Below are 25,058 nucleotides of genomic sequence, written 5' to 3'. Positions count from 1 at the left end.
GAAATGACTGAATGGTTCAAACGGTCATGACATGAACACACATCAGCGCAAAGACAAAGACAGATGGAGTATGATTTTGCTTCAGATTGTTACAATAATGATGGAAATTAAAAGCCTCGTAGCACACAGGGGTTGCTGGTCTAGTGCTGCCTGGATCAGTTAGTTTGTTTTTGATATTGTATGCCTTTTGTTGCTTAGCTTTCGTGGTGAGGGGTGTATTGACTGGCATCTACTGTAAGTAAGACACTATCAATAAGTATCTTACACACCACAAATCAATCATCAGAACTATCCCTTTAATAACACTTTAAGTTGAACAAGTAGCATTTCTCTTTGTTTAAAATCTGCAGAGGTTTCTGCAGGATTCTGCAGGCGCAGATTCATTGGAACCACATAATGCTAATATTTAATTGACACCCCTCCCAAGCCTTATGTTTTTAAATTTCTGGTGTTCTCACTAAGTTCTCACTAAGTTCTTTATGTGACAAGTACACCAAGCTATCACCTCTGAATAGGAGTGCAGTGAACATCAAGCATTTGTCACTGATGCCTCTCAGAGGGCCACAGTCATGCTAATGCCCCTCAGTTACTCAGGTTATACAGTCATCCCACATGCAGGATATGACCTCATAACCGACCCCTGACCCGAACTCTCGGGGCAGTCGGAAGTGGAAGAAACAACAGATGGAAGATGAGAAGGCGGGAGAGCAAAAAGGGGGAGATGGGGTCTGTTAGCTGCGTTGTCTGGGATTCCAGCAGGATTAGGCAGAGGAAGTCGTGACTCTATTTGTGGTGCTTAAAGGGCAAAGCTGGAGGCAAGTCGACCAGACCGGAGAGTGACGTTAACCGCAGTGTGTGGATCATGACGGACCACACTCACTGTCATGTGCACGTGCACGACACAATAACAGCCTGGAGTACACATGTTAAACTGCTTGATTATCCTGAGCTTTTCCAAATGGCAAACAGTCTGATACTATATGACTTACAGCAGTGTGTGTGTGTGTGTGTGTGTGTGTGTGTGTGTGTGTGAGAAGAGTAGCAGGACAAAGAGTGTCTTGTATTTTGAGGTGGGGAGGGTTGAATGGGGGGGGGTAGTTGGGCCTGTTGGGTCCAGTCCTGGGGGCCGGGGATGGGAATGCTCACTGTGTGTGTGTGTGTGTGTGTGTGTGTGTGTGTGTGTGTGTGTGTGTGTGTGTGTGTGTGTGTGTGTGTGTGTGTGTGTGTGTGAGCAGAGGAATGCTGCTGTTTGCTGAGTGAAGAGCACAGAAGCAGCAGAGACTGTCCAAACACACGTCTGTTTGTCAAGAGTGTGTGTGTGTGTGTGAGGGCAACTGAGACTGAGACCGAGTGTGTATTTGGGACAGTGTGTGAGCAAGAGGGAAAGTGTGTTATGAGCAGTGATGGAAAGCGGTTTAGAGGAGTGTGAGTGTGAGTGTGTGTGTGTGTGTATTCTCCCCATGCTATGACCTTCTACAATCAATGAGGACTTTCATATCCACCCCTAGTCTCTCTGGTAGGGGAGCAGACAGGACTGAAAGAGGTCTGTCTCTTCATACCTGTGTGACCTACTCACTGCGCACACACACACGCGCTAGCCCACACTGCAGACTTTGCTCAGGTTCGTGTGTGCGTAGGTGTGTGTTTACTGTACTGTTACCTGTTTGTTTGGCCAATGAGAGGTCAGGAAAGCGGGTGAGAGATGGAGGGATTGGAAGGAAAGAGGGGATGATTTAGAGAAAGGGGGAGAATGACTGAGCGAAATAAGACGGGGAGGGAAAGGACGGAGTGAGTAATATTTAAAAGCAAAGGCGGGAGGGAAGGATGTGAGTAAGAGGTGAAAGGGAGGGAAAGCAGGATGATCATGTAGGAGGAATTCCTGAAAATTGGGATTGAAGGATGGAGGAAGAGGTGAAAAATATGGAAAGGGGGAGGATCAAGTGAGTAAGAGCAGAAGACAGAGAGAGGGATGGAGAGAAGTTGTTAAAAGGACTCAAGGGAGAGTTCCAATTATTTGAAGTGGGGTTGTATGATGTATTATCGACAGTTAAGATAGATATTTCACTGTTTTAGTTTTCTGTCAGGTGGCCTTTACTGATGGGAAACTACTGTTATATAAACCAGATATAGGGCTGTCCACACCAACCAAACTCTATACACAAAATCAGTAATTTTAGCGCGCATGACACAGGAGCTGCTGGTCTATTGGTGCCTTGATTGATTCGTTTTTTTGTGTTATTGTGTGACTTTGGTATTTTAAAAGTATAGTTCAGGTTTACTGAAGTCACGCAATAACACAAAAAGACTAACTAATCAAAGCACAGACAACTCTCCTGTCCTGTAAATTAAAATGACTGATTTCATCTGCAGAGTTTGGTGGGTTTGAGGAGAGTAATATTTGGCTTATAAAACAATGGTTTCCTGATGGAAAATGATGGAAATGATGTAAATAAACGGCAAAGTAAAGTGCTGAAATTCTAAATGTAGACTTAAACTGATATTAATTTTATCTGAGGTGGACCTTTTAAAAAAATATGTTTGGGTGAAATGACCCTTTAAAGAGACCGGATTTCAGAATATTCAACTGACATCTGACAGGTGTTAACATGGACATAAACTATCAGTATCATACTTATGTTTGTAGGTAGTTAGGGGCTGTGTGTGTGTGTGTGTGTGTGTGTGTGTCTGTGCAGTGTGATTTATTCTGAGGCCAGGTCTGCCTCCAGCTGTCCCAACGGGGTCTCAATGACTTTACCAGCCGCAGACCTCCATCACAGAGAGACGGAGGAAGAGAGAGAGGGATGGAGACGTTTGAGGGGAGGGTTGGGGGGGGGTGGAGTGGGTGTATGGATAGTGGAAAAGTCAACATCATTTTCAATCTGTTAATTCTATTAAGTTTTCTTGCTTCTCCTTCAGAGCAGTGGTGTGGTTTTCTTTTTCAGCGAGTGGCAGTCATGTGCCCTAATGTTGTACATCCATCCATCATGACCAGCTTACACTGATGTTTGTGTACTTTTTGGGGTCAATATGTACATCAATATGCAGATATGAAGGGAGCAAAGTCCTCCACTTCAAATAATTGGTTGATTTTGTTTATTTAATGAGTAAAGTTTTATTTATATGCTGTAAAAAAAAAGTTTAGAAAACTTTTAAGGTAAGTGCTAGTCCTAAGGCCTTAAGTGCTTTTTATCCATCGACATTGTTTTGGTGTAAGTTGCTGAGTTTTAATATAGATATATATGCAAAACTCATAAACAATGCCTCTTTCAATAAACCACGACTGGGTTACTCGAGCAGTTTGTGAGCAGTTTCATGTAGGAACTATTTTATTTCCAAGAAAGTAGTCCCTCACAAGACGCTCAACAAAATTGATGGATCGGGTGTCCAAAGGGGAGCATATATACTGAAAATAAAAAGACCCCTGAGGCACCCCACAAGTCAAAAGAGAACAGGTGCACACCCTGTCATTAGCGGATACAAGAAACCTTGGATGCTTGGATGAATAGGGGAAAAACTAGATTAGTGCAACACAAGATATTTCAACACATCTTTCTAGCCGATCAGCTGTGTAGAATAGCATGCTAAATTATATCAAATGCACCAGGCAAATCTAATGCCATGTTCACATCAAAATAAGTGTGAGTATGCATTAAAAAAATGCAGATTTTTAAACTGAACTGGCTAAAACTGCTAAAAATAAGCAGTAGAAACTTTTCTCATTGCTAGTAGACCTGTTTGCCAAATCTATCATTTTCTTTAACCACTTCCAGAAGCTGTTTGCAGACCTTTTTTTTTCTAGAACCTTAAATGTCAAAGGTGTGGTTTCTTTAAAAGGGCTTGAATAGGGGGTTAACCGTTGACTTGATCCTCTGATGTAAACATACAGGCTAATTCAGTGGAATTGGGGCATTTTACACTGGCCTTCCCCTCAGTGTGTGTGTGTGTGTGTGTGTGTGTGTGTGTGTGTGTGTGTGTGTGTGTGTGTGTGTGTGTGTGGTTGTGTTTGTTTGTGTCCCTGCATGTGTACTGTTGATTGAGGGATGTAAACAGGAGAATTTGCTTTAGCATGAGCCGCCTGGTTAAATAAATAATTCTTCTCCCCCCTCACAGGTCCTGCTGAGGTTCCCATGATGTCCCCAAATGGGTCAATCCCCCCCATCCACGTGCCCCCAGGATACATCTCACAGGTTAGTTTGGGTTTGGTTTTTCCTCAGTCTGACATGTTCATTGTCTGTTTGTGTGGGAGAGTTTCAGTCAAAATAACAGAGGGAGACCAACACAGAGTGCAACTGCATTTAATTAGCCAGCGGTTTTGTTTTTGGGGAAGAAAATGGATTTTTATGCAGTCATGCGCTCTAATATTGACTCAGACTCATATTTTTCTAACTAACAAGTAAGTTATGAGTATAAAAACTTGCCATAATTTAAAATGTTTCCAAGGCAAATATTTTCAGTATTTCTCTAATTAGGTGTCAGTTCACTGGGGCCATTTGAGCAGCCTGTCCTCTGGTTTGTTTCAACATACTAATGCTTGTTATTGGAAAATTTCTGAAATGCAGCTGTAAAAATTAAATAAAAATGATTTATTTACTAACAAAAATGGTGGCATTGCAATTGCGGTTGTGAAACACGAGAGATTTGAAGCAAACATGGAATACAACATTTGAAAGTCACATTTTTATAGAGGACGGACCACATACAGTGTTTATCTTTGATAAACAGTTCGCGTTCGCGGGTGAAGTGGTCATCATTAAGGAATGGCGAGCATTATCAAGGAGTAGTTCGGGTTATTTGAAGCAGGATTGCATGAGGTACTTATCAAACGTCAGTGTAGAGAGTGCCAGCAGACACACCCCCGTTTTGGAGAAGCAGAGAGGAGTACCAGCACAGAAGCAAAGCAATGTACCGCTGTGAACAGGCTCAGCAACAACAGAAATTTTAGCAACTTAAAAAAGGCCCAGCTATAAAAATCATTAGAAGTTTTAGTGCTATATTTAGAATATTTTCACGCCTTTACTTTGTTGTCAGACAGCATTTTCTGATGGGAAATTTCTGTTGTATAAGACAAAATATTGTTCTCTCCAAACAGACCAAACTCCACTGAAGAAATCAGCAATTTTACCTTGCAGAACACGGGAGTTGCTGGTCTTTTGCTGCATCGATCTGTTAGTTGTTATTATGAGACATTGGTGAATCCGAACAGTCCTTATAAAAACGGCGTCACACAATAACACAAAAAAACAGAGATCGAGGCAGCGTCTCCTGTGTTCTGTGAGGTAAAATTAAAGATTTAGCCAATGAAGTCTGGTGGCTTTGAAGAGAGGGATATTTGGCTTATTTAATAGCAGTAAACATCATGCACATGTATGCATCTGTTACATTGCACCATCCAGTCGGTTCAGTCAAAAGGAACGTCCAGCCCAGTCTTACAAAATTGTTGCAAGCAATCATATTGTTGAGAATTGGGTTTTAAATTTTCTGCATCAATTCATAATGTTTCAAGAGATAATTGTGATGCATCTAAAAATCAATGCATCCCTTTGATATGATGGTGTTGTGCACATCATGCAACAGGTATTGCACCCTTTCTGGCTTTTTTGTTTTAGTTGTAGAAAGAGTAGAAACCAAGGCAGCCTCCCCGACCAACAGAGCACAGAGCAGGAATGTGCTGAATTTTGGGTGTCAGGGGCCATTTGTTTTTCTGACTCTCTCACAAGTGTGTGTACAAGATGTCCTCACAAGAACAGAGAAATTAGGATTTTATCTGAGGGCTTTTAAAAATAGTTCAACTTTGACATTATGAATTGGGTAAAATTCCTGTTTTCCATGGTAGTCGTGCTCAGGGGTCAACGGTTAGCGATTCGACATGAGTCAGTGGTCCGTCCTCGCAAGTATAGTTTTACAGTTTCATCTGTGGTCTGCGCGTGGTGGTGGGATTGTGCTCCGTGTGCCAATGGAAGTCAGGTCATTGGCTCACGGTGGGTGTGTGTTTGTGTTTGCGTGCGTGTGTGTGTGTGGGTGTGTGTGTTAGCAGGGACCGGGCCAAGTGAGAGCGGGAAACACTGTCACTCTTACATAAACACGCCTGATAGCGGAGACAGGCATTGTGTGGGTAGGGTTTTGTGGGGTGAGGGGTGGAGGAAGAAGAAGGGATGGATGGATGGATGGACGGATAGATGGATGGATGGAGAAAGAGCACCGTGGCGGTGGTGGAAATTCAGCGTATTGACAGATGGGTTTTGCACATGTGTGTATGTGTGTGTCCTCGGTGGTTTGTGCTAATGGTTGCATTGTGATGGTGGGTGGGTGTGTTGCACATGTGCCTGCATATTTGCGGGTCCATTCCAGTTTGTATTATTTGGAATGTGTGTGTGTGTGTGTGTTGCCAGTAAATGTTGCGTGGGCATGTAGGTCAGATCCACATGTACTCATGCAGGGTCTCGGGACTTTGCCCCTGTTTTCCTGTCAACATTCTGTTTTTCTCCTCTGCAGCAGAGGAGGGGAACGAGGGGCAGATAGGGGGCCTCCTCTTCCTCCTCCTCCTCTCTCTCCCCCTCTTCTGTGTTTTTCTCCCTCGGATTAGTTCTGTAACCCTCTTCCTCCCCTCCTGACCCCCTTTAATACCCACTCCTCTTTCTTTCTCTCTGTCTGTCGTATTCTGGCTCCGAGTGCGTTGCCTCTCAGTGTGTTTGTGGGGGTTTTGGGGTAGTGTTATTTAGTGTGTGTGTGTGTGTGTGTGTGTGTGTGTTGTTGTTGTCAGGGACCAGCAGATGACTTCCCCTCTCTGCAGGGAGTGTGTGTTTGCTCTCTGCTTGGAATGCAGGCCTGTGAAAGTGTCTGAATAGTTGGAATGTGTGTGTCTGTGTCTGTGTGTGTGTGTGTGTGTGTGTGTGTGTGTGTGTGTGTGTGTGTGTGTCCATGAATGTGAAAGTGAATACATGTATGGAATCTTATGTTAATTTGAGGCAGTTGTTTGAAACTTGTTGTTATTGAAATCTGCAGACCATCTGATGACAACTTGGCAGCGCTTGTTTTCATCACTTAAAGGGCCAAAGCATCCTGTTAACACAATGTCTCGGTTGTTAAATAAATTATGCGGCTTATTCCTTTATTAAACATCCACCATTCAGCAGAGAGGACACCTGCTCCCACAAAATGATTGACCGTGTCATTTTGTAAGAGCAGGTCCTGGTGGACCTTTGTACAGACAGTTTTAAATATACATATATATATATATATATGTGTATGTATAAAAAATAGAATATTAAAGGACTAGTTCTACCATTTGTGAGAAGGTTGATACCACTGGTGTGCATGTTCAGTAAAACAGACAGGTAGCTTAGCTTATACCATAAGCCGCATTTCCACTGCATGGTACAGCTCAGCTCGAATCTACTCGCTTTTGGTACCAGGTACTTTGTTTTCCGCTGCAGATTGTACCCCCTCATTGGAGGCTGAGCTGATCACCATGAATGCTATTCCAACAGTTGGGCAACAACACTCTGGGGCTTTACTTCGTCCTTGAGAAGCTGCAGCCTTTATTCTCTGTAACCTAAACTGTACATTTACTGTCAGAGTGACAACTTCGACTGTCAGTCTCCGCTGCGGATGTGGATAAGACTTTCATTACATTGGCAAAACTGTCTGTCTGTCATGAACATGAAGGAGTCTACATGAATGTTTACGACTGTTGTCATTAAGTGTCATTTGGTAAATTATGCCATTTGTATTCCAAAGTTGACATTGTTTGAGTTGTCTTTGTTGTGACATCTTGACATTAACCCAAACCACATAACCTGTCAGTGCCTTTGATATGACAACTAGACATTAACTGGGACAACATAACCTGTCAATCTCTTTGTTATGACAACTAGACATTAACTGGGACAACATAACCTGTCAATCTCTTTGTTATGACAACTTGACATTAACTCAAACCACATAACCTGTCAGTGCCTTTGTTATGACAACTAGACACAAACTGGGACAACATAACCTGTCAATGTCTTTGTTATGACAACTTGACATTAACCAAAATAAAATTACTTTGTTATGACAACTTGACATTAGCCAAGACATAATGACTTTGTTATGACAGCTTAATATTAAAACTTGGATAAGTTGTCATAACAAATAAGTTGACAGATTTTGTGGTCTTGATTAATGTCAAGTTGTCATATCAACGACATCCCAAACAATGTCAACTTTGCAATAAAAATGACATAATTGAGTCATATACATAATTCATGTTCCTGACAGGTGTCATGACATGGTTATGAAAGTGTAATCACAGTCTAATTAACACCCCTTCAAATCAAGTGTTACGGACAGTATATCATGTGTGAAAGAATCATCAAAGAAGCGTTGATGTACAACTTTGAGGCCCGTGTAATTAAATTGTTCTACTGTCACTACTACTACTAAATCAGTACATTATTCTCTTGACTCAGATTAAATGTTCGATGTCATCATGTTCCAAAAGCTGAATTGAAACCTACAAACTGATTTCTGAAGCACTTTGAGCGAGCGCTCTCCAGGGAAGCCTCCACTCAGCGATGTATAAAACCATCACAGGCTGAGTGCGGTTTACTGACCTCACATGATTTGTGGGCACTAAATCCAGAAACATGTTTTTTTTATTGCGCCTCACACTCGCCTCCCTTTTGGCTTCTCCGTGTCTCCCTCAGGTGCTGGAGGATACCACAGGCGTCCGCCGGGTGGTGGTGACCCCACAGTCTCCGGAGTGCTACCCTCCCTCCTACTCTCCGGCCCTCTCCCCGACACACCACCTGCCCCCGTACCTGGCTCACCCTCACTTTATCCCCAACTCTCACTCTTTCTACCCCCCTGTCAGTCCCGGGGAGCTGCCCCCCCACCAGTACTACCAGCACCACCTTCCCCCCATGTACGGCGATCCAGGTACTGACATGCTGACTGGACTTTATACTGCTGCCAAAGAATCAGGGGTTTTATGTGGAATTAAAAATCCAATTATTAATCCAATTAAAAAATGTGCTTTGCACAGATTTTCAGTCTGACATAAATTCTCTTCTTTCATCTCCTCTTTCAGAAATCATCCCAGTTTATGGGATGTCTAACTACATAGGCAGAGAGGAAACGTACAGTAAGCCACAGCCCAAAAAGATAAAGGAACAGAGACAACTAGAGCGACAGAACCGACTCAACTCCCCTCCCTCCACTCTCTATAAGGGCAGCCTGGGGCCAGCACACAACGGATACAGGTGACCATCCTCCCTCTGCTGCCCTCTGGGACGAGATTATCGATTGTGTTTTTCACTGGTTAAGTGATGAACTGTTGTTTGCGAAAGAATCCAATATTTTTCAGGGACTGGCCATGATCAGACCATTAAGTAATGAGAATACAGTCAAAAGTAAGAAGATTAGTACTCATTAGAGCTGCATGTGCGCTTGAGTTGTTGCTGCTAGAAGAGGCAAAATACAAAGGGGAAACCACAGTCTTGTGGAAAACTATATCATCCTTTATTGTGCTGTCAAATCAGATTTGGCTGATTTGACTATTTGTCCCTTTTTTTCAGGACTAATTTAGGACTAACTTGAAGCTTAAATTAATTATTCAAAGAGGCAGGTTTCTCTTCTACTTAGTATTGCCTCATTGTGGGCCAAATTTGCAAGCATCATTTGATACTTACTGTACTTCAGTGCTCCATACTCTCTGACTAGCTTAGCCCAACTTAAACTAGTTTGTGAAAGCTAATTAAATGTTCCAGTTTACCTTGTTTTTGCAGCTCAAGCAGTCATTCATTGCTCTTAAAACTGTTCCTAGTCTCAAATATGGATTGTTATGTCAGTGTTTTGGGTTGCATGATCACATTTTAACATTAAATGCTGTTGCAATTTTGTTCGTGATGCAGCAACAAATCACACGCCCCGTCGCTCGGGTCAGTGGGGTCGGGGGGCGGAGTCAGCAGTCCAGGAGGGAAGAAGCCAGAGAGACGCCTCCGCAGCAGTCCACGAAACAGTGAACCGGAGACACACACACAAGGTAGGGGGACACAAACACACACGCGCACGCACGCACGCACATGGAGCAATAAGAGAGACTGGCACACACTGCTGATCAACAACACAGCAGGTTTGGATGTTTTCTTTTCCTGAAAAGAAAGACATTGATTTGGTTGTTTTTTTGCTTTTAAGCATTGAATAACACCTTCAGTCAGTTTCACACTGAGTGCAGACTCACAATTAGACATAAACTCACACAGCGGACGCTCACACAGGGACAAATGGGGACCACGGTGACTGTGTGTTTACATTTAATTTCAGCCCAAGTGCAACAGCAAGGAGACGAACTAAGTTTACATGGCTGCTAGCCAGAAAACATCACTGTAGGACCTTTGTTGCATATCTCAACATGCAACAGCTCATATCTCTTCCAGGAAGAATGACTTCTGTCCTCGCTGACCTCTCTGCCTCCATCTTTATGTGACGGCTTTGTCCTCACCAACCCTCCGTCCCCTCTGCGTTCAAGTGGGCCAGATAAAACACACCTTTCGTTCCTCTCTTTCTTTCTTTCTTTCTTTTTTTTTTTCTCACCGAAAGTCACCCAAAAAAATGAATGGATGCATGCAGCCTCACTGAGGTGAAGGGATCCTGGAGGTGGAGGGGGGGGGGGGGGGGGGGTTGGAACGATTGAGGTGGGAAGGTGGTAAGAGAGGTTGTCTGGGTAACCACATAGCTGAACCCGTCCCTGAGCGCTATCGTTTTACCCTCGCTACAATACCGGCCTTGTTGGTGAAGGCTGAGCCACAGGGGGGGTGGGTGGGTGAGAGGGGAGACATGAGGGGGAGGAGGGGGGGGGTCACATACCTGTAGAGTCCTGCTGGAGATGAAGGAAACCTTTGAGCTCTGAGATTTAGACACCAACAGCTCAGCCTTATCACACACACACACACACACACACACACACACACACACACACACACACACACAAAGAAGAGCATATGGGCAAAGTCATGAGGACACATACTTAGTTGTGGTACTGTTCCTCTTTAATGACATGTCTTTTGACAGGTCAGATGTACGTCTGAGTTATTAAAAAAGAGCAGAGGATCTCATTTACACACACACACACACACACACACACACACACACACACACACACACACACACACACACACACACACACACACACAGGGCTGTCTGTCTGCAGAGGTGATGACAGAAAAACACGAAGAGATGCATAAAATCCATCCACGCCCTCAATGTAACTGTCAAACTCTTCTTTAAATTTAAACCTCCCCATAAAACTTCGGTCTAGTCGCTCACAGCGTGCTGTCAGATCAGAGGAATATTACATCTGGGTCAGGTGTGGGAATATGTGTTTCCCACAATCCAATGGACTGCTGTAAAATCTGAGCGTAAATCAACCGATCCCATGTCCCAGATAAAAGGAAAAGTCTGAAAGGTTTCCATAATAATTTAGTTATGTAATGTTACTTTTGTTGTGGCTGCTCACAGCGTTGTTAACTTACAGTTGATTAATCAATTAGTGTCTCAAAAGAAAATTAACTGACAACATCATTAGATAATTAATCTAAGTCATTTGAAGACAATAATACCAAACATACTGTGGTCACAGCTTCTAAAATATTTAAAGGGACAGTTCAGATTATTTAATATGGGGTTGTATGAGGTACTTATCCACAGTCAGTGTATTGTCTTCAGTAGATTCTTTGGAAGCTAAGCAATGCACTGCTGTAGACAGGATCAGCAGCAGCTATTTTAGCCACTTAAAAAAGATCTACTCCAAAAACATCAATACCAGTTTAAGTTTATGCTAAATTTTGAATATTTTCACTACTTTACTTTGCTGTCAGACAGCCTTTTCTGATGGGAAAGTGCCCTTATATAAACTAAATGTCACTCTCTCCAAACCAACCAAACTCTCTATGGGTGAAACCAGTAATTTTACATCACAGAACATGGGCTACCAGTGCTTCGATCTGTTAGTTTGTCTTTGTTATTGTGTGACTTTGGTGTTTTAACAGGTTAGTTTGGACCAACCAGATACACATACCCAGATTAAGACAGTGGAAGACAAGTAAATCCTGTGTTCTGTGAAGTAAAGAGCGATATTTGGCTTATATATTTTCAGGTTGACCTTTTTTAGTAGCAAAAATATGTTTTGCTTCTGATCCTGTCCACTCCAGTACATTGCTTAGCTTCTGTGCTGGTGTTCCTCTGTGCTTCTCCAAACTGACTATCTTAGTGTTTGGAGTGACAGATTAATTAATAATGAATGATGAGTAGTTGCAGCCCTACTGTTCACTGGATGTTGACTTTCAAAAGACATGCTGTTGCTGCAAAATTCAATGGCCACAGATTCTGAGAGGGACGTCTAATAAAGTGCAAATGAAAAAAAATCAACATGACTAAGTGTAAATATGTCGTATGTCAAGAACTATCATTGTTCAGACACTCTAATGCATTTCAACCTGCACACATACTGTAAACTCAGTCAGTGCATGTGCAAGTCTGGACATCTGCAAATGCAAAATACACACAGAAGAGGCCATGTTTGACTGCACTGCAGTGGGCAAGACTGCACAGCTTCTTAGAGTACACACACACACGCATGCACACACACACACACCCCAGGCCGACAGAGAACACATAACAGAGAAGATGAGTGCCAAAGCAGGAAAAGGAAAGCAGGGTCAACAGCCCAGCTTAAGAGTACGTACTGCAGCACTCAAACAACAGTCACACGCATGACGGACAGGAGCATGTCAGCATGTCGTCGGGTGTCTGTTCTGGTCTGCCAGGGTCTCAGTACTGGGCTGGAGATCAGGCTGAGTCAGCTAGATGTACCACACACACTCACATGCACAAACACCCCGTGACTGGGCTTCCTGTAAAACAATCAGAGCATGAGGGTCCAGAGAATTGGCGGGAGGTGGGGGGGGCAAACAGAGGGAGGAGAGGAGAGGAATGCAGGATTTGAAGGACAGATGAGAGAGGAGGGAGATGGATGGAAGGTTTGTAAAAACAGAAAAAAATGAAGCAGAACTTCTACATCACAGGGACGGAGAGATGGAAAGACGGCGAGACGGAGTTAACTCTCAAATGGGCAAGTGCACATAAATATTTAGGAAAATGAATTGCTATTTCTTAATGTAACTTGTATAAAAAAAATTAAAAAGTTCAGGATCTTTTTCAAAATGTGACTGTTAGTTTCCATTTTATCCTTGTAGGCTCTAAATCTTTTATAATCATTTTACTTTTCTTTTTTTAATAGTTGGGCAGTGGGTCAACTTCTAAACCTTTTTTTAAACAGTTAATTAGCTATTTTCTTTAATGTTTTGCGTAAAAAGTTAAAAAGTGAAAAAGAACAATAGTTACACGTTTTGAAAGCTGGAAAAAATAATAATTGAATAAGTGAGTCATCAACAAATCATCTTATTCCTGTTGGTAAGAGATGAAAAGATAAGATGAACTTTATTGATCCCATGTGGGGGAAATTCACATGTCACAGCAGCTCAGAAAGTACAGGGAGAAAAGGGGGCAGGTGATAAAATAAATGAATAAAAAATCAAGTGAAAATAGAATAAAAAGATTTAAGAGTAAAATAAAGAGTAATTAATATTTCACGCATTTATTGTTTATTGATTATAGGCCTCAAAACATGAGTATATCTGTGAGTGACTGTCTCATGTTTTATACCCCTATGGCCCTTTTTACACTGCACAAAAACACACTAACAGCTGCTAACATCTGGCCTTTTTCTTCAATGGGAAAGAGTACAATTGGCATTCAGTCAAATGACTCAGCAGTAGACACGAGCATTTATCATCTCTAGCTCCCATGGGCAGAGATGTAAACATGACACCCGGCTGGGCACGCTGTTTTGTCATCGCCTCTTTTGCCTATTTTTCATCCATGGATTGACTCTTTGCACAGCAGAGTTTGCACCCACCTGAAGATTTGTATTTAGTGATAAAGGGCTCGTCTTTAGTCAAGCAACTGAACAGTGGATCAACATTCCAATAACCTCCAATAAATTCTTCACAATAACAGCTCCCTGTATCTAAAAGCTTTTATCATGAAGCAGCAAAATTAAGAAATGTCAGGTCCTTTACAGCTCACAGCGAACACAAAACGTTAAAAGCACCTGACTGTTGTACCTGAAAGTACAACCAGCCACATGGGAGAGAAACTAAACTTTTGACCACATAGATTCCGTTAAAGCTACATAAGTACTGAGCGCTGAACACACAGACACTTTTAAAAACCTCTTTCTCTCTGCTGAACATTAGTTAAGTCTTGGCTTTCCAGCGCACATTCGTAAAAATGGAAAAGGCTAGCGGGTCTAGTGACAATGGGAAGAGGGTCAAGCCTGTCTTTAGAGTTTGTCTGTGTTTAAAAAAAGCCTGTATGTGTGCTAATTTTGGTGTAAGAACATTATCCTGGAGGACACATGGCCCACATATAAAGACTTTCAGTCCCTGACTATTGAAGTTGTTAAAATATGATTCATTAACTTTCAACAGTAACATATGAAATGATCTTTAAAAAAATATTTTCTGAAACAAAATCCCACCAAAATTTACAGAACATGAAAAAATAACAACAGTTTATTGTAGTGTCTTTGCTCATGCATGCTGCCGTTTTGGAGTTTTGACACAAATTATGAGCATGTTTTTAAAAGATGGCTTGAAGTCACATGACCTGAGTGCTTGACCCATCTCCCCTTCAGTGTGTCTCGTGATAAAAAAGTTTACACACTTAATGCCCCCCCCCACTCCCACAGCCTGTCAAATGACTGTAACCCCCCCAGATACAGAAACCATTTAAGGGTTAAAGAGCAGAGTACAAACATTCCGACAAAGTTGCTGCTTGGCCCGGTGCATCCAAGTATGGTCCAACCCAGAATACCACACACACACACACACACACACACACACACACACACACACACACACACACACACAGCCGCCTACGCTTTGCCCTTGATGCCCTTGCTCTGTGTGTGTGTGTGTGTGTGTGGCTATTGCCCGGGTGCCAGTGAGGCAGCAGGCTGACTTGGCGAGCACAGTGTCCATTCCCCAGTAAAGCCAGCTCTACAGGCCCTTTTCCTCAGAACTGAGCTGCTTGCTGAGCAGAAACAGATGTGGGCCCCGTCCCCTCTGTTCCTCCATCTTGGCTCTGCATCATCACCACCGCAGATCCTGTCTCTCACTCAGAGAAACTGGGATTTCAGCAGAAACAGATGGGCCAGCACCCTCAGCGCCTCCATCTTTGCTTCTACGTCACTGCCAAAGTGCGGCGGATTGAGGAGAAACCAGATGTGCACAGCGGCTGCTGTGTCCACCATGTTGGCTCTGTTAAATGGGATATGAAGGGTCATAGATATTACAGTGGTCTGCTGTTGTGGCTGTTATGTAAAGGGGGAAAATGTAACCAAAATTAAAATTTATGTGTGACTAACTTTCCCGTCTTTTTCCTCAAGTGCACTTTGAGTCTTGCAGGAACTCCTTAAAGTTTATTTTCAGTTGCACAATCCACTTAGCAATAAAAAATGAGGGAAAACATTTCACGTATCCTCTGTGTTGACATAGTGACTCTAAACCAGAGAAATTGCTAAAGATTTTTCTTCATTGCCAAACATAATGATGATGTGCCAAGATGGATGTTGTGTTTTGAAACAAGGAAAACCCTGCTGGAACTTGATCCCGTGTCAGTTCTTGGCACATTCTTTGCTTCAGACTTGATGAAACTTTCATATCATATTTATCTAAGATAATTTTTCTTAATCCAAAAGATTTTTTTTATCAGACTGTTTGAATTAACATGTTATAAACGAATGAACGAGAATAAAAATTTGATTGACCTGAACACAATTTTACCACTGAAGCTTTTCTGTCTGACAGACTGTGAGAAGTTACCCAATATTTTAGTTAAGCCAACCTTAAGATCTTTTTTGCAGCACCCTTACAATTAAAGTATTACATTATAGTATAATTGTAAATGCTAAAACATATCTAGTGTAACAGGAGCCATTAAGTGAGAGAAGCAATATCCATTTAAATTGGTCATGAGTCACCATAAGCTACTTTCAAGTTAGCTTGTAGCAGCAAAACTCATTTATTGTGTATTAAACTGAACAAGAATGCATGTCATCATTTATAAACCAAAGGACAGATGTGTTAAATTTGTATTTGAAGAATGTGCTTTCTTTAATGAATATTATTAATGGTGCATAAAAATACATGTGAAGTTTGCGGACGTACTTGCTTCATCTGTCTATGGATTTTTTTTTTTCTGCAGTTATTTTAGTTTATTGTTTATATTTGTGGTATTTATTCAGTTTGGAAAATCCCCGATCTCTAGAGAGCATTAACGTTCAGTTCAAGTTGGCTGCTGAGTCAACAGGGCCCAGAAATCATCTCCGTTGCTGGTCGTTACTAAGGGTCGGTCTACTTGCTGGAGTAGTAAACTAGGTTTCATTACATGGGAGTCCTGATGATGTGACTGATTGTTTTCAAGTTATTAGTCTGACCCTATGTGTTTCCAGGGAAACAGAGATAACACAAGCAAAAACATGAATACATTTAGAATATATCATTTATTTTGTCAGTAACCTGTTATATAATCGCAATAATACACTTGAAGTTGAGCTTTGTCATTATTATTAGCACTGAAGTGACCTCGGGACACGCGTCTCAGTCCTGACAGCATCACTGCTGTGCAAATATTGACAATAGAGCTAACTAGAACCTCTAGGAAGGCAGATCCATAACCGTTTTATGCAGACAACACCAGTAGATTCATTGTCTCTTGCGTCAGTGATGTGGGTGTTGCCGTACTACTGTGCTGTTTTCTGCTATTTTTAACCCAGACAGAGTTTCCTATAATTAAGTTACAGCACCAGTGAAGACAGTTTTAGCACAATAGTGATGATAAAAGGAGGCTTATAAAACCACAATGTCCTGTCATGTTTCGGTGATGTCATCCTCATTAGCTCTGGTGGCCTTTGACCGAGTCATGACTCAGCTCTTTATATTAACATCAAACTGCTGTTCCAGCTCTTCGTGCTGTAACTGTAGTAATATGACTGGAAATGTGTGAACGTGCTCCCTCCCCTCCCTCCCCTCCCTCCCCGGACTGTTTTGATGTGGATCGCTATGGCGATAATCTCAGCCGCCCACCCCAACCCACCACAAACCCCGACCCCTTCCCACAAACCCAAATACGGCCATGTTTGTAGGGCAAGGTGGAGGGCGGCAGGGTGTAAGAGGGAAGAGGGACCGTCGAGGGAAGACAGAAGAAGAGATAAGACGGGGGAATAAGAAAGATGGACAGAAATCGGGGAATGAAAGAGTAAAAAAAGGCGGAAAACAGAGGGAGAACAAGGGATGGCTTTAGCAGCAGAGGAATGTCTTTCCCGCTGATATCATGTAACAGGACTAGTGGGATTAGAAGGGGAGGTTGTTCTCGCCAATCACAATGAGAACACCAGACATTTCCCCGTCCAGCTGAATGAACCTTGTGATACAAGCGATAAACTGGCCACACTATCAAACTACAGCACCCGACCGCACCAGAACTGGGTTACATAATATTTAAAGTCCTTTCAAAGTGCCTCGACAGGACAAAACTGAGTTTGACTTAAACGAATTAAGTAATTGAATAGATGAAATGCACAAACCCCAGACATCTGGGACTTACTGCTCTTACACTTAGCAGATTGCAAGCAGATTTAAAGGTCTTGCATGTAGTGTTTTAAGACCAATATTGGGCCAATTTTGGGCTTATTTTGAGACGTCAATGTGGCCGCCGTAAACAAAGAAGAGGGCGATACAGAGGAGTCGCTACCACCCATTAATTTTTCACTTTGTGTGTCACTGAGCTGGGCTTAGTGTTGTTTTAGGAGGTGCCCTTCCTCACACAGCAAAAGTTTTTGGAGTTTGTTGTGAAGGCAGATGCTTGAAGCAGTGAGAGATCCATGAAAGATTTCCACATTTTACAAACAAGCAAGACTGAATACTTTGACCTAAAGGGACAGTTCACCCCCCAAGTGCTATTTATTTATGTATTTATTTATCGAGATTGTTGTGGTGTGAGTTGCAGAGTTTTGGACATATGAGCCTCAGAGATGTGTCTGCCTTCTCTCTAATATAAAGGGACTACAAATCGCCCAAAAATGCATTTGGATAAACAGTGTCTCTGAGCAGTTTCATGTGGGCCTTCTCTACTTCTAATAAGAAGTAGAGAATCTCATTTTGTCAGAAAACTCCAAAACTCGGCAACTCACACCAAAACTATAAAGATGGATAGAAAGCACTAAAGGTAAGAGGAAAAATATGTACATTTGACTTTTCCCTGAAAAGACCGTCCACACCTAGAATGATAACCACAACTATAACCATAAATATATAACGTTAAAAAAACATTCTAACTCAAATGGATCCACAGTACAACCGTAATGACTACTACAGCGGTGAAGGATATGGTGGGGATAACATTCAGCCAAACGTTAAAAAAAACCTCCATCCAAACCATCCTTTTATCTGAGACCTACTGCCAAATGTTCATGGTGCTGATGGGCTCTCTGAAGTTTGTTTTGGTCCTTACTGATGTCCCCTTTGACGATCACCAGGGCGCCGTCAAATTGGTGTCGACTCTCGTCTGAGTCTGAATCGAAACTTGCCTTCAGAGGCGCTGGATTCCTCTGGTCTTTGAAGAATTTTGTGAACCCACATCCTTCTGGTTTTCTTTTTGTTTCTCTGTGCAACGTGTGGCAGTAACAGGTCACAGCTGGGGCCAATACAGCTGAAGCGTGCTTGGCATCGCTGTTCACACACTGTTATTGTTCGTCAGTGTGGATGCTCACATCGTCGTGGAATCATTGTAGTTATTGTTCTTGGTGTGAACTCATCACTGGTTACCAGCAGTGACGCTGCTCTGTCTTGGCAACAATGCAAGCATGGAAGCACTTTTTGTAAAGCTTGCATGTGACATAATTTGTCTGAATGGCACTTGTTTGGGGTCATTTTTATGTTTATATTGTTAAGTAGAGTGACAATATGATCACGCATGTCTTTTAAAATTGGTGAACAAACCTTTTTATTTCATCTCAACTTAAAAAAATGTGCAAATTATTGATGTTTTGTATGCGCAGGCCTCTTCAGCCAACAGATTATGTGACAATTTTGTCCACATTATAATTCAAAGTAGATGTTTTTGAATTTAAGCAATTAAGTGAGCAAAGAAAGCTCAGTTTTTGTTGCCAAAAAGGACAGCTTGTTCTGGATGTGAGGTAGACCGCACCAAAATAGATATGCTTAACGTTTTATTTGCAATTATGTGCGCACCGACTTTTGTGTTTTGTCATTCTCGTCATTCCATCTGCCTCCTCTTGTGTCTTTTTTATCTCCGTTTGCCTCTTTGTCAGCCTTCCTCGGTTTCTCTTCCACTGTCACTCTCTGTTTCTGCCCCTGCTGTCTGTCTCGCTGTGAATTTGTCTTCCACTCCGTCTGCCAGTCTGCAGTCACTCTCTCAAGACTTTTTGGGCTGAGCAGGGTCGGATGGGGTCAGGGTTCTGAGAATCTCATCCCCCCCATAATCCCTCAGTGCCTGGCCAGGTCGCCTGCGCTGTCCGCTGCACGTACACACTTACATAAACACGTGTGCATACGTGCGCACACGTTCATGGAGTTCTTGGAAAAGTGGAGAGAGATTTTTTGTGTCGCTTGGCAGTTGAGACGCTCATCTCTCTCCTCAGTGAGAGGGCTGCAGTGGACAAGGTCTCTCTGTCTCTCTTCTGTCTACGTTTACATGCACACATGAAACCTGGTTATTGAGAGAAATCAGGATAAGGTTCAGGGACGCAGAGATTATAGTTTATACTGAGACATATTTGTTTTAGTTTCAGCTTAAGTTGGACTATAGATTTCATTATTTTGGACACAGCGACGGAAAATGATGTGTCTTGTGCATTGTGAGGATTACTTTAAAAATGTATTCTGATACAGTAACTAATTACCTGTCAAAAATGTAGTCTAAAGTCTAAACCCAAGTATCACAATAAGAAAGTAATGTAACTTGATTACTTTCTCTTACTTTTTGGTTACCTCAGTACCAAATATGGTGAAATTGTTTAGCCTAATATGTTTTATGCTCATTGTCGGTTTATTATTATACATTTTATTTAAATATTTGTTAAGTATGCTATTCACATGTCACAGCCAAACTTAAATTAAAGAGCAATAAACTTCACCAACACCAGCATCACCACCTACAGTCCCAAAATGTTGTGAGACTGTAACTGCTACCTGGTTTTCTGTAAAGCTAATGTTAGCGGTTGTTCTGTGTAGCTAACATTAGCTGGTTTCTGTGTAGCAAATATTATCAGTTAGTTTGTGTAGCTGACGTTTGCAGGTGATATTTTCTGAAAATGTTTCTTTAAACTAGACGTTGAGTCCTTGTATGATGTCAGCTGAGGGCAGAACTGTCACTGTACTGTGATGTTCTCGTTTTCTGAAGTTCACACCGAAAAATGGCGACATTTTCACCCAATAAGGCCATTTTTTTAATGAGTACATCTTTTTTTCAGTAACTGTGATGAAATACAGTTACTAGTTTTGAATCCTTGTCATATAATCTTGTTGCATCTAATACTCCTCAAGCCTGTTGCTGCCATAGAAATACTTTCTCTAGTCGTTGTCATGCACATGCACACTTTTAGAGGCCATTAAACAAGGATAAAAATCAGGTTTCTCCTGCATAAATTGAGCTGATTCTTCGACCCCCTCGCCCTGATTAAGAAAACTGGGTGTCTCATTTGCATGAAGTCCAATAAATCAGGTTACTGCAGAAAGACAATAACAACCATGGTTCTTATTTGCGGCTTGATGTTTGAATTTGAATTTTCGATTCTCCGCCCTTATCTGCCGTCTCTTTCTTGCGCTGCTTGTCCATTTCTCTGTGCCAGTCTCCCGGTCTGCCTCTGCCTCTCTAATCCCCTTTATAAACGACCAGAGCTCTGACCATGAGAACCAAACCTTCACCATGACAACCACAATTTCAGGCATGTCCAGACGACTTCTCTGCCGTGTGTGTGTGTGTGTGTGTTTCTGTGTGTGTGTCTGTCTGTGTGTGTGTGTGTGTGTGTGTGTCTGTGTGTGTGTGTGTGTGTGTGTGTGTGTGTGTGTGTGTGTGTGTGTGTGTAGCCCAGCTGTTGAACAGATGGAATGCTCACTATGCAGCAGATGATAATAGTGTGGAATCTGAGGTCTGTGCCCTTCTCTACCTCCATTTTCCTCTTTCCTCTTCCCCTCCCTCCTCCTCCTCCTCCTCTTCAACTCTGTCCCTCGTCTCTGTCCTCTACTGTCTGTCCTCCCTCTCATCTCCGCATCAGTTTCCTTCCAGCTGAGTGTCCGCTACTTTGCTTTGTTCTCCCTGATTAGAGGCTTCTAAAGATGGGTATCATATCTCACTTTGTTCCTTTAGGGCGACACACACACGCACACACACACACACATGCACGCGCGCACCCTGTGGCTCGGCATGTGTGTGTGGAGTGGGGGCTGAGTGAATGGCCATCGCCGCATTTTTCACATTTTTTTCTCCAGGCCTTAAAGGTCTTTTTCTGTCCCAGCGCAGACAGACTGTGTCTAAGAACCGCAGGCCGTCATGCAGGAGGAATGCAGCCTCCTCACTGTCAGTGACTTAGTTTTACTGTAGCTCCATTTGTAAGTGACACCACTCATTTTGAAGTGTGTAGGTGTGCGACATTAAAAAAGACTTGTAAACATTTGAGGAGGACTGTGGGAGCAAGGGGAAAATGTTAGAGAGACGGATCGAGACGGAATGAAGGTCGCATTAAGTATTTATGTGAATATGTGCTTCCAAATAATCCAGTGACTTGTTCCGTGGAATAGAGTTGCAGTGTGGAGGAGTTACTTCAGGTGTTGTTGGAAGTGAAACTCATTTTCTGTTAAGGCAATTCCAGATGACTAGAATTTGGTGCACTTTGGCTGGAATAGGCATGAAACTGTCCTGGTTGAGTCTTCGGAGCAAAAGATGAGCATCTATTTTAAGAAATGTCCAATTCTTTGATTAAAATTCCGAACTGAAGCATGGGAAAAAAATGTTAAGAATGATGTCAACCACGACTCCCGGGGAGAATTTTGGTGTGAAACATCCAATTACAGAGCTTAAAATAGTGTTGCGTGTCCGTGCAGCTAACTGTGAACAAAAGCTAAAAATTCTGGTTTGTGGAAACCTGATAAAACGCAGCAGTTAACTGAGTAGTTTGACATTTTTGAAAGTACAAATATTTGCTTTTTCCCTGAGAGTTAGATGCCTGAACGCTTAATTTGAACCTGTATTAGAGCAAGCAGGCAGCCAGCTCAGCATCAATACTAGAAATAGAGACACAGCTGAAGTCTTGTCATTTTAAAGTTGCCAGACTCCAGGAAGTTAATGGCCTCACTAAAAAGGCTAAATAGTTCCAGCAAGTGGCTAAATGCAGATATTTTTTTTTTTTCAGCAATTGGATAGAGGCATGTTAGCTGTTTTCCCTGGTTCCAGTCTTTATGCTAAGCTAAGCTAAGTAGTAGTTAGAGCCATCTGTCACTTCAAAGTGACAAAAAAAGCCACATGATTTCTAAGAAACAAAGTTGAAATGATTCAAATTGATGGCCTGGTATAGTCCCGAATCAAGTCTGAACTCCTAAACTTTAGGTTTTGAGCTCCAGACAAGTCATAATTTCAAACTGCGTTTACAGCCTCACTGTTTCAAAGGTACGTAGCTATTAAGCTAACGATAGCTGAGCATTAGTTTGCAAACTGTGTTAAAATATTAGCCTTAACTGTTCTTTATGCAACTTCAAATGTAGAACAAAGTTGGATGATGGTCATTTTAGTTGTTCATGGTTCTCTCCTGCAACTGGACTAAATACTGTTGGACTGATTAAAAGAAAAAAATGATCTGGATAATTAACGGACCATTATGTAGCAACAGACTGTATATTAAACGGGACGAAACCCTTGTTAATATACAATCTTCAGGAGTTCAGTTCAGGTCAGTGACTGCCTGCCAGACTCAATTAATGTTTTGCTTAATTTAACAGTTATAAACGTTTTCCCACTCTAAAAGATTATTAATAATTTCTTACAGCTCATAAACAGACACTAACTCATTCGGTGGACATTTTGCATTAATTTGAACTCTAATGTGAAACAGGCAAACAATAAAGTTATTCTGGCCTGGAGTAGAAATTTCAAAGGGGGACACCACAGCTGTGGAGTTGTTCAGCATGTTTCCTTAATCTCTGATGACACATCACGGTTGATTTATGATATTTTACAATAAATATATTACAGATTTCTCCTTTAAGTGTCACCTAGCTGATAATACATTGTGTTCATGTTAGTTGATTCAGGAATTTCGGGAAATTAATAGATTTGTGGCACTTTTTAAATACTTTTTCACCTTTGGGCTCAGGGAACGACGTATTTGCAAGTCAAAAGGCTCAAGTCCAAGACAAAGTCTTTGTCTGACTTGAGTCCAAGTCAAGTGACTTGAGCCTGCGTCTGATTTCTGGGAACATCGAGGACACTGTCAACAGTGAAATGGAAATTTACAGTGCGGGAATTATCCTCCTCCCATTTCACAGCTCTATTACAGCTACAACCAAAAAAAAAAGGCAGTGACTAGTACTATAACTACTCCTACGTTGACATCAGAGGTGCGCATCTGCTCTGCGCCTTCTGATGATGTCACAAAAGTTTGTGTAATCCCGGCCTCACATCCTCCTAAGCCCTCTCCTCCCCTCTCTGCTTTCATCCCTCGCTTTCTCCTCCTCTCTGTTGATCCCTGGCTCGCTCTTTGTCTCTCAATTTCCTTGTGTTTTCGTACATAATCTCTTACCCAGACTCCTCTCGCCTGTCCTCTCCCGCTCCCTCTCAGCGGTCTGTCCTTCAGTGTCTCTCTTTCTTCCCCTAAATCCCCCTCTCGCCTGCTCTTGGCTCGGGCCGCTGCGGCCCCCCCCTCCTCAATTCCTCATTCCTCTTCTTTTCCTGCTGTCCGTTGCGCTCCCTCGCTCCGTCTGGCTGTCCTCAGTAATCAAACACAGGCGGTCAGACACAGACAGGATGTGAGGTCAGACAAGGAGAGGAAGTGAGGGTGCGTGGGTAGCACATAAACAGAAGGGAGAGGAGACAAGGGACAGTGAGGACAGAGCTGTGTGTGTGTGTGTGTGTGTGTGTGTGTGTGTTACACTGGGAAGAGATTCAGTTTCTGTTTCAGCCGTCAGCATCAGTTCTTTGTGGTTGTTCTCTATATTAAACACTTAAGCAGCTGGACTCGACAACCACAGCGAGTCATAACACGCAGCGGTGAGGTAAAGCAGTCGTGTTTTTCAAACTTTATTACGGTCCTCCTGAAATATTAAACAAATCTTTTACTCGTGTCATAAGCTGACTTTGTGGGTGAGCCAACTGTTTTTTCACAGCGCTAAAATTTTAGCCCGTCTCGTTCGGTGTGGAATTGTTTGGTCTGTAAGTGCAGCTACGTAATTTAACCACTAAAGTTGGGGTTATTCAAGTTCACATTTTATTTGCTATTTATTTTGAGTCCACTGTTGAGTGGTAGCGAGCTACAGAAACTACAGAAAAACATGCATACAAAATAAAAGCTCATACTTTAAAGGGACACCACCCAACAAACATGAGACAGATATGCAGATCATATGTCTGTATTGCGTCCGTCAGTCCAGGACTTTATCCGTGTGCCTGTAAATCAGGTTCAGTATCTGGACATCTGACTTAAAGATCTGTTGATGTGTGAGACAGATGTGGGAAATTGACACGATGAAATCTTAGTGTAAATGTATTGTGTACTTTTTTTTAACATACTTATTGTTGTAATTGGATAGAGAGAGTGCACTCAAGACATTCAAAAGACGTCTTCTGAATGTGTGTTTGCTCAGTCTTGTATCTGTCCATTGAACACAAGGCTGTAGCAGATTAACTCGGCACAAAGGCTGGGCTCGCCCCGTCCGATCGCATCA

At 42.2% G+C, this 25,058-nt stretch overlaps 1 protein-coding gene across 1 annotated transcript in view; it reads left to right on the top strand.

Annotated features, from left to right (window-relative positions):
- fndc3ba (fibronectin type III domain containing 3Ba) overlaps nucleotides 1–25,058 on the top strand; it is a 145,476-nt gene that overhangs the window by 67,342 nt on the left and 53,076 nt on the right. The window contains exons 4-7 of the mRNA XM_084742012.1: nucleotides 4,111–4,187; nucleotides 8,688–8,919; nucleotides 9,071–9,242; nucleotides 9,894–10,024. Of these exons, the coding sequence (XP_084598138.1) occupies nucleotides 4,111–4,187; nucleotides 8,688–8,919; nucleotides 9,071–9,242; nucleotides 9,894–10,024 (612 nt within the window). The remainder of the gene's footprint in view (nucleotides 1–4,110; nucleotides 4,188–8,687; nucleotides 8,920–9,070; nucleotides 9,243–9,893; nucleotides 10,025–25,058) is intronic.

Source organism: Lutjanus erythropterus, chromosome 18 (genome assembly GCF_056507025.1).
Source record: "Lutjanus erythropterus isolate fLutEry1 chromosome 18, fLutEry1.hap2, whole genome shotgun sequence".
NCBI lineage: Eukaryota > Metazoa > Chordata > Actinopteri > Lutjaniformes > Lutjanidae > Lutjanus > Lutjanus erythropterus.
The sequence above is the reverse complement of the archived record's forward strand: the minus strand, read 5'-3'. Positions and strand labels throughout refer to the sequence as shown.